Raw genomic sequence first — 11070 nt, forward strand, 5'->3', positions numbered from 1 at the left:
GTTGTTTCTACGGAGGAAAAACCTTATTCAAAATCTTTAGGTAATTAGTCTGATGAATAAAAGGTTTCCAAAATAAATAGATATATTAGATTTGAATGGATCTTCATGCTATATGCATCAGTTCGTGGCCAGCGATGTGTTGCTTATTTCAGATAAATAATTTTTTTTAAAACATAGGTTCATCCTCGTATATTTATTTTTCATTATTCTTGAAACGTGGGAAACGTATGTTTTTCTTATTAATAATAGTAGATGTTGCTTTACAGATTAAAATTTATTCGCCAGTATTTGACAAGTAAGTATCTGTAAAAGCACTCAAAATGCTTTAAAATAATATTTTTTAAAAAAATTATTCTCCATTTTCCTTTTCAAGATAAAACAAGATTAATTTGTTTTAGTAAGCAAATTGAAATCAATCTTTTATGAAGGACGGGAGACAAACCGGCCTGAAAACGCAGATTCAGTGAGAGCACAAGGGGATTACTCTCAATGGACAAGGAACTCAAACAATTACAACATGCTTAGCACCAGAAGATTCAATGCAGATTCCAAAGTAAACGCATTAGACGAGGTAGACATCTACGATCATGTTGACGAAGGAATATTCAGCCACCATAGTACGCCTCAGGACAAGTACGATGCCATAGTTATCAGCAAGAACGCTGTGATGGCTGAATTGATTGCAATAAGGAAAATAGTCATGATAAAAGGAACGATGTTACGGATATCACAAGTGGTATATTTAGAGAATGCTATTCACTTGCTTTCAATCCGGACAATTCATCAGAATCTGCAATGGAGAATACGAAATGCACTTGAAATGCAGACAGGAAGACTAAAAAAATAAAATCATGATCATCTTATCTTGGTGCGAATTGAAGTGTTTCATATTCTGTTTTCATTAAAATGCTTCCTTAACCACAGATGTTTTCAATTACACATCTATATCTTAGGAAATTTAATTATCTTTCACACACAAACACACACACACACCCTCACACACACCTCTGTGATGCATACAGCTATAGAGATGCGTACCAAAATATTTACCAATCTCTGTTTGTCTCTCTCTTCACATAATCCCAGAGCCAGCAATTCCACTTGCTGTTTAGCGCGAATGGACGAGTCGTATGTCATGATGGTTCCCTCATTCTTCTGAAAAAAAACCCGCTGAAATAAATCCATTGAAACATAATTTTTAAAAGAATAGACGTCACATTATTTTATAATAATATCAAAAACAAATTAAATGTTTGAGTACTCAATTTATCGCTCTTTGCAATGAAAATTATGGTCAATCTCCTTAAAATTTGATCGTTGTGTTGATTTAAAAATCTGTTATGAAATATATGGGAAAAAAACAAGCAGTATTTGGGTTCCAAATTCCATGCAAACAATACAAATCAGGAGCAGAGCAAACACAGACCTTTAAAAAGGTGAAACCAGGTGCCATGGAGGAGTGAGCATCCTCTGCATACCGGTCACGTCATGCTCCTTGTCATGATCGGAAAAATTCGGTATTTAAATCAGTATGAAAAACTTCAGTTAACGTTGGTATTTTTCTTCTTCTTATATTGTATTTGCTGACAAGATCATCATAGAACTTACAAAATGATTACTTTAAATTAGATTGTTGATGCTCTTTTTTATCAACGTGTTTGTCAATAACTTACCTCGTTTTAGAAATCGTTTATATGTAGAGCATATTCTCAATGGACTTTTATTACGAGATGCACTGACTTTTACAGTTGACTGTTTACTTGGACATTATTCATTTATTGATTAAGTTTGAGGGCAACATGCGTTTTGTCGGACCCAAGAACCAAACTGTCCGCCTGAGGCTGTTAGGCCGAAGGCACACAGTTTTGTTCGAGTGTCGACAAAACGGATTTTGCCCGAGAATTCAGTCAATAAATGTTTTGTTATACCTTTCATTTCATTTCATTTTTTTTTACATACATGTATTTTGTATTGTCTTTTGTGCAAGTGGTGTCACATTAGGTTCGTCACATTTGAACGCCAACGAATGAAAATGATATTAAGCTCCGCCCGTTCCGTGACGTTAGCGGTCCAATATCTCACTCAGCGGTCCAACATTGATTTTTTATGCCTGCTCAACAAAACATTAGAAATGTTAGACTTTTTCAACCTTTCTTGTGGTCATAGTAATTGTGTTAGGGGCATTTATGTGCGAAGGCCTGGATTTAAGGATAGAATTGTTGTCCTTTTCTTCAAGGACAACTTATCTATGCATTGAAATAACCCGTTACTTTCGTTTAATTAAGGTCGAACTAAATATGTTTATCGTAAAAGAGCTTCCGTACATTGTCCTTACAATAAGCCGTCCACTGTAAAAGTCAGCTCTCCTCATAGAATCAACAGAGATATCAAGCAGGTTACAAAAACTAAAATAAAAAGTCGATAGTGGATATGAGAGAACGATAGTCTAGCCTTAATTCGTTATTATCCCAAGTATTAATTCCTTTTAATATCCACAAAATTTTCTTGCTAGGAGACAATTCTAGCTATTCGCAGCTTTGATATATTCCTTGTGCATAGTATTGAGAGAAAAAAAGCTAATGAGTGAACACGCCATTCATTGAAACTGACAAATGGGTATATATGTATTTTATTTATTGCATAAATTTATATAATAATGAAATTAAATGGCTGGGCTGAAAACAAAATATATAGTAAATGACAAATTGAAGAATATATAAATATTGCATGTAGTTGAGTGAAAATTTTCAATGTTACACTCAACTATACTACACATGTACATGCAAAATTTATTATATTACTAGTATACTGAATGTTTTATAGAATTGCATATTACAGTGAACTTTGCGCACATAAATTCTGCACAGTCAACAGTTTTTGGAATATCACCCGTCGTCAAGCAATGTTGAATTTTGTACATGCTCGTTGGTGGGTGCGGGTGGGTGTGTGTATTAGTGTTTTTTTAAAACAAATGTTTTTCGACGAATCAGGTTCAACCAGTTTACATGAAAATATAATTTACAAAACATGCTGACTATCCACATGACACAATTTTTAATTATAACAAAATAAGCCCAGTTAATAGAAGAAAGGTTAAGATCTCTGTATGAGCTTTGAAATTTATGTGGTCTCTCTTAATCTTTTCTCTACATTGTGGGAAGTTTCGAAGTGGTAATGGCATTAACGAAAAAAAAAAGTCATGATTTAAGGGTGAAAATTTACTTAGAAAATAAAAGCTTTTTGGACTATATAGATATGTATTTATATGTATGTAAGTAAGCATATCTATTATTGTTAATACATGTATTTACATGAAAATAATTTTTTGCCAGTGTGATAATAAAGTCTGTAATAAGTTTATAAGCTGTCTTGTTTTACAGTTATTCGTTATAAGTATGTTATGGTTTTTCTATAATTTCAGGATGAAAATAACTTTGAAAAAACAAACTGTGTAAATTAATTATCTTTCAAATTATTTCCAAATATTCATTTTATTGATCGTTGCATGAAGGACTTTTTCCGATTCCTTTGATTTTTGATTGTGAATCAACAGCTTCATAGTCTGCATTTGAATCCCCTCCTCTTTCACGAATAGGATTCGCATAAAACTGTGGTAAGAACATAGATCCAATGTACCTTGAGTTTCTTTGAGATTGCATTCTGAAGAAAAACAATGAAAATATTCGAATTTCTCTTTTGTGCAAAAAAAAAAAAAATGATGACAATCTGTTCATTGATCGATATGGAGACTTATTACTTTTGAGCTTTGAAATAATTAAACAGTCTATACATGTATCTAAATTCGAGCTCAATTTACGCATTAATCTTATGTGTTATTTCTATTTTGATTTTTATTTGTCAGGAACGAAGACATAATATTTAATATTCAAATACCGGTATATGAAATTCATGTAAGTTTGATTTCACAAGCTGTCTCCTTCAGATTATCATGCCTTTGACAGTGGAACTAAATAAGCCATGGCTCTGTCATTATGATCATGCTTACATGGTGTGTTGCGATGAAAAATCAGGATACGATCATATTCAACTCACCAGAGAATCAGAAACGTACTTTGGAATTCATTATGGGGGATGGGTCTTCACATACACAACTGTACCATTTGGTTGGAAGGCCTCTCCCTACATATATATCAAATGATTGGGATGCAAATCACGTAGTATCTTCGAGAGAAAGGTATTCATATGGTTCAGAACATTGATGACAGGCTCGCAGTGTGTCAGTAATATGACAAAAATGTTCAATCAGAAATTCAGGAACAAGCTTGTCCGTTACAAATGGTGAAACTTATTGTGACCGAATTAATAGCCTTAGGGTATACACTAGATATCAGAAAGTGCCAGCTTATCCCTACTACAGTAGTACGATACTTAGGTTTTCTAGTTAAGTCTACTAAACAGGCCTACTTATTTCCATTTGATAAAAAGGAAGCATTCATCAGAATAAGAGAGAGCATCTTGCAAACAAATGAAGTTGATTTAAAACAATTCAACGATTCGCCGAGAAATGTATATCCATAGCAATTGTTATACCAGGTGCCAAATTATATACAAGGGAGATGAATTTCGCGATATCACTGTGTATGAAGAAAAGTAAACAAACAATCATTTCTCGTGAGCTGCGACAAAATATCGAACACTGGAGATTTTTGGACGACTGGGAAGGCTTCGCGCCTTGGAGACAAGAAAATCATCTTCAAATGTCACTGTCATCGGACGCATCCTCTTTCCGCTATTGAATCTCCCTTGAGTCAGGCCAAGACAAGGGTCTATATTTTGGAGACTATTGGTCAAGCGAGGATGATCGACCGATTCATTTTAAGGAATCATCAGCTGTCGACATTGCCCTCCAGTCCTTAGCGATGAAAATCAAAGACCACAGATTAGACATTCATGTTGACAACACCGCAGTATTGCATGCTTGGGAAATTCAAAAGTCCCAGGACCGACAATTGGCTGACATAATGAAAAATATTTTCCGGACAGTTTGGAAACTGAATATTGACTTTAGATTGCACTACGTTCCCTCAGCAGAAAATGCAGCAGACGCTCCCTCTAGAACTATTTCTTACACTGATTGCATGCTACATCCCAAACATGGCTGAAGGTTGAGACTATGTTTGGACCAGTAGTTTGATGGCTACAGATACGAATGTTATGATGTCCAACTTTGGAGCACCGCTGAGACATTTCAATCAAAACCCTACTCCACGATCAGCGGCTGTTAATGTATTTGCACAAGATCTGTCAACTTAAGTGAGAAGCGCCCCTACGTGTTTCCCCCCAAAAGGCTACAAAGAAGATGAAAAACTTGGAAAAAAATGTACGACTTTTCTTATCGCAGTTATCAACCTCTCCGGACTTAACAAGTATGACGCCACAAGATGTTTGCCGATTTATGGTATGGAGTGATAGATTCGGGAAAACGCAGATACATGGAATTTCGTGTCCACCCTTGGGCACATTAGGTTTATTGGAATGCGCATGTCCAACTAGACTCGCAGCAGGAACTATTCATAATATGGTTCAACAGATATCTGAGATACTGTAAATACATGGAAGAACTCGATCATGGAATGTTCATACTAAGTCAGGAAATCCCTGCTTGTCCCCCGAAGGTAAAAAACTATACAAAACTCTGTAAAGAAGAACATGCAAAGTCCCATGTGTTACCTAAACAAGCCAAACCGATATTTTTAGGAAAGATAAAGAAAATGGCACTGTTTATTGAGAGAAAATTTGCTCGCCCTGAACTTTCTTTAAGGTATAAGTTTGTCTTAATTAGAAATCAAGCGATTTTCAAAATTCAGTTCTTTGCAGGGGATAGAATCAGCGATGTTTGCAATATTTTGTCGCCGGAAGTTAAAAAATTACAGGATAACTCTGGATTTGTTTTCGATCACACCTACGTGAAGAAATTACGTGAAGATGGAAAGTCAAACAGTTTTGTTATTAAAAGGTCCAAAAATTAGTCAATCTGTCCTGTTTTAGGTCTTGAGAACTACTATACATGGTCAAAACAAAATAATGTGGATATGAATCTAGAATATCTCTTTATGCCCGTATTGGAATCAGGGCGAGTACTGGATCAACAGCTGGGATATTCAGCAATTTATGAACGGCTTAGGTTTTACCTGGTATCTTTGGGTATATATGAAGGAGAAACCCCACACAGTCTACGAGGAGGTTTTGATATAACCATGGCGATTTCAGGCACTGTTGCATCTCCCCAGGAACTCATGAAGCATGTCGGATGGTCGACTGAACGATCGGCTTATTATTACATCAGGACAAAAGCCTTGACAGATACTAACACATTTGCAAGCAATATTGCCAACTTATCGGTAGACACAGGCGAAATTGAAGGATTTTACAATACTCATGGAGAATTTTCCTCCTTTAGTCCATCCTTTAAGCCGACAAATTAAAGAAGATCTATGTTGCCAACCTCACACGCTTATGCTTAATGCATACTAGTTTTCCAATAAGATCATCTTTTAAACTACCTAATCACTCAATTATATTGTATATGATCATGTTAGTGTTGATTAATAACATCCTGTGTATTTAAATTTCATGTCTTGACATAAATTTAATTATATGGGAAAAAAATGTTTTGTTATTTACTTTGAGTGAGTATTGGGTAGAGGAATTTACCGTGATGTACCCTTAACATTTATAATTTAGTCAAGAACACACTCATATATAGATATGTTAGCATTAATATCCCCCAGCAGGGCTCCCATATCTTAACCAAACGTATATAAACTGCGGGTGACTGGACCAAGTCCCCTTGTATTTGACCCATGGCCAGGATATTCTGTCCTTCCTGGAGGAGCACATAGAACTCAGACCATCCGGGTGCATCCCCTGGACGCTGCGAAATAGTTCTCTGAGTGGGGGGGGGGGGGACATGTCACTCACTCATACTGAGTAACATTATCCGGGGGCACACCCCCTTGGGGCATCGGTGTACTAGCGACACTCGGACGAACTTCACATTCCCAGCAGCTGGGACCTTCTCTGGTAAATCATTAACAAGCAAGTTGATGAAACAAGTATATCAACAGCCTCGTTTGAAGTCATCATTTCGTAAATTCTATGGTCGGTACAATTACGTTGTCAGCAAATACAATTTATCATTGAGACAAATGCTGAATGACGTTTTTCATACTTATTGTTAGTCCATTATTTATACATTGAATTGACGACGGATTTTTCCGTTATTTCCCGACCATGACAAGAAGCACACGGTTGGTGTGACCGGTGAGCAGGGGATGCTCACTCCTCCGTGTCACCTGATTCCACCTCTGATGTTTCGGAGGTCCGTGTTTGCTCTGCTCTAATTTAGTATTGTTTTATGGACTTTGATATTGAATACTGTTCGTTATCTCCATATCCTTCTCTAAAGGGGGACCCTTCAGACCCATGCAGTCTACTCCTCCAACCCGAGCGTACCACGCCCCCCCCCCTCGGGTCTCAAAGTTCCCCTGTCTAAACCAGACGAACTACTCTCCCGGTCCATTATAAAACACCCGATCGCAAGATAAATTTACAAAATACACATAAAAAATAACACGTGGCTAATCCGCTGTATATACAACCAACAATAAAATACAAAAACGTTTACCTTATGAAATTACTTTAAATAATGATCAAAAGTAAAAAAAAAAATCCAAGATGGCAACGACACTAGCAGCTAACACGCGCTAGACCGGTACCCCGCTGCCCAAACATAAAAACCCTGGGTCACAGCGCCAATATATAGTATTTCTCTAAAGTAACTACATTACCCTAGTAATGGCGGAACAGAGAAAATGCTATGGTAAAATAACATGATATTTATTAGTGCTCGCAATATACCATATATATGTAACAATAACGGAGCTGACAAAGACAAGTCCGTACTCTCACAGGAGTCTGAAGTTTTTATCCAAAAAAAAAAATATCCGGAAAAAATTTTTCCCACCCTCAACTAAAAAATACCAGGATGTCAACGTGTTTTGGGGGGACTCACCTATTAAACAAATAGATCTGGGCTAGGCAAGACAAATATCCCGACTAATTCAGTATCCGAAACGTTTGTTTAAATTATTCAAGTTAAGAAATCCAATCAGCTGCCTTGTGAAAAATAAATTATCTGTCCCTGGTACATATCTTCATACAAGGAAGAAAAAGAATTGATAACTTTTTAAAGGTGTCTTAAATATCTTTAAAATAACTGAATTAAAATACGTTGAGCATTTATTTATTTTATTTTATTTGAACAAGCTTTCATAGACGTCAAATATACACTGCGGAGGTCACTTCCCGTTTAGTGGCATGGATCGAGTCCAGGATAAGCTGTCAATGTGGAAAAAGCCATGAACAGCAAGTGGTCGTCACGCTGACTGGATTTTTCAACTTTAATTAATAACACAAACGCTTCGGATACCGAATTAGTCGGGAATATTTCAGGCCTAGCCCAGATCTATCTATTTAGGTGAGTCCCCCCAAATCACGTTGACATCCTGGTGTTTTTTAGTTGAGGGTGGGAATATTTTTTCCGGATTTTTTTTACCGATTTTTTTCCCTGTGGTACTCTGCAGTATGTAACAGAAAAGAGAGAGGATATGTGCACGTCACAACAGGTGCTGTGAGGTATACCATGAGATCGGAGGTAGCAGGACAATCCGAGTCCGGTACCTCCAGGACCACCAAATTATGTGAACGCTCATTTTTGTTTAGGAAAAAACATCGTATTATTGTCCAGCAGAAACAACAACAAAAATGAATGGCACTAGGCAACCTGTTAAGTAGAATTCTTATTACGTTTTATCTACGGTATAGGAGGAACTGCAAATGGGAGGTGGTTTAACCTTCAAAGTTCATATTTTGCAATGAAAAACTCCATGTAGGAGTGCTGTCGAAATACTTGGTAGAAGGTGCACAATTACGTTATATTAAGTTTCCATAAAAGTCTGGTTATTTGTAATTAATAGGTGAAATAAAACTCACAATGTTTTAGTTTATTGGATTGTCAAAAAAAACACCCAGACAGACAAACGTTGGTAAAAAAAACCCCTATTTATTGGTAATTTAGAAATAGATACAATTGTAAATAGAGTAGCAATTTTTTTCATATGGGCTAAAATGAAATTGTTAATAACCATAACATAATGGATAAGAGCTTTAAAAGGTAGATTGTAAATGAAATGTTTTGAAAATTAAATATAAAAATCGTGCGATGGTTTTTGGAAGAAAAAAAAATGCAGACAAGTTTTACTTTGAGGGCGCAATTTTTATAAAACTATGGAAACTCTACAGATAAAAAGATGAGATAAATATGGGAAAATTATATGTTTTTCGTTAATCCGTACAAATATAGTTATATAATTCAGAAAAGAAAATAAGTTTCGCTGAGCATGTCTTTTCCTTTTCTTTTTTTTTTTTTTTTTTTTGCACGTTTAAATTACATATAGACATTAGAAAATTATTTTTAAAAATTGTTCCGTATTAAATTATTATAAGATTTATGAGTATTTACCTGTCTCTACAATATTCATAAAACGTTAGTGGACGAAATTTTTATTTAATTTGAGGAGATATGTCTGTTTAGTAGTTACTCAAAAAAGATCGATGCAAAAAGCAAAGTAAAACAGAAACTTTGTTGAACGTCTTGGAGCACCGAGAGACCGAGTCATCAAAAGATAATGTGTACAAACAGGATAATACCCAGTTTCTAGGACCAAAATGTTCAATTTGTAATAGATAATTAGTTCTACGATACCCCTTCATTGCGCAAGATTTGATTTTACTTTGTTTCAATATCTGTGCGCCTAACAGACATTAGGTGTATTTATGTATATAAAGGAATTTATGTGATCTAAATACGTAATAAATTGCATATTTTTATTAATTACCAATTTGTTTGAATTCATGAGTCCCGAAGGGTTTTCCGGGTTTTATACTTAAGCGTCCTCTAGTAACGGCTATTAGCCTTATCCTTATCGGAATAACATTTCGGCTCCAAAATGTGGTTTACAAATTTTACTTAGGTGTGAGTATTTATATTGTGTCACTCATGCAGAGTAGGGTTTTGATTCAAAGATATTGATTTATTGTTCGTTTGCAGATTTGTGTAGGACAGTGAAATATCAATTTCTATCTGAATATCTCAGCGAGAAGGTTCTGTATAGAGGATATTCGGGTTGCATTACATTGATATGGTAGGCTCGCAGAAGTTGATAAAATTAAACCCGATTTAGTATGTATATACAATAAGGTTCTAATGATTTGTGTAGTCTAGATATTAAGTTATACGACTGGGTTGAGAATGTTTTACTCGCTGAGAAAAATTCGGGGTCATTTGGTGCACAGTGTAATGTCAACATACGAAATTCTTCATAGTAAACCACCAAGTAAACCTGACAGGTTCTTAATAGAACATGAATCCTGCAATGTTAAGGTGTTGTTGGTATTAACAGGCTTTTTAACGCTAAATCAGGCAGAGAATTTGGTTATCATGGTTAGGATGTAAGATTTTTTTTTTCTTTCATTACTAAAGACTTTGGTCATCAGAAAATGAGAATAAAGTAAACTGTTAAAATGGTGTGCACCAAAAAGGAGCACATGATTACACAAACTGTTAGAATAGTAACAGGATGTTGGTTGTTTCAGCACTTTAAAGCTTGTAGGCAGATTGTATAACTTCAATACTTATATTTATAACAATTTAGTGTAATATGGTCAAGTTTGGGTAGGTTACAAGTGCATATAATGTTTTTGGTTTCATTAAAGAACTAAGGCCTGTGGATTGTCAGTATATGATAAGAATTTAGCACTGCAAATGCATGTAGCTAGAGTAAATTGCCTTTGTTGTTCATCATGTAGCTATTACAGTCAGTCGCTTATTTTGATTTCATTATTTGCCATTGGGTTGGTTGCATAATTACACAGATAAAGCATATTAAGGTATTCATATTGTATATTTATGCTTTGCTTGGGTTTTTTTTTGGAACTTAGAAATGCCAATAGTGATTTATTAGCCACATCATGCTCATAATAATAATA

At 35.3% G+C, this 11070-nt stretch overlaps 1 protein-coding gene and 1 pseudogene across 1 annotated transcript; both read left to right on the forward strand.

Annotated features, from left to right (window-relative positions):
• The first annotated feature begins 26 nt into the window (after positions 1–26).
• On the forward strand, positions 27–863 carry LOC134276882 (uncharacterized). Its single transcript, XM_062759164.1, has 2 exons — positions 27–295; positions 429–863. The coding sequence occupies exons 1-2, from the start codon at positions 253–255 to the stop codon at positions 845–847; spliced, it is 462 nt and encodes a 153-aa protein (XP_062615148.1). The 5' UTR covers positions 27–252; the 3' UTR covers positions 848–863.
• A 4017-nt stretch (positions 864–4880) lies between these two features.
• LOC134276881 (uncharacterized) lies at positions 4881–6446 on the forward strand (annotated as a pseudogene).
• Positions 6447–11070: the final 4624 nt, after the last annotated feature.

The sequence above is a fragment of the Saccostrea cucullata genome, unplaced genomic scaffold (assembly GCF_032062105.1).
Source record: "Saccostrea cucullata isolate Sc308-1 unplaced genomic scaffold, CSIRO_AGI_Scuc_v1 ctg9007, whole genome shotgun sequence".
Taxonomy (NCBI): Eukaryota; Metazoa; Mollusca; class Bivalvia; order Ostreida; family Ostreidae; genus Saccostrea; species Saccostrea cuccullata.

Coding starts and splice junctions, on each gene's coding strand:
- LOC134276882 (XM_062759164.1), top strand. CDS start 253: ATGTTGCTTTACAGATTAAAATTTATTCGCCAGTATTTGACAA. Junction 296..428: donor TATTCGCCAGTATTTGACAA/GTAAGTATCTGT, acceptor TCTTTTATGAAG/GACGGGAGACAAACCGGCCT.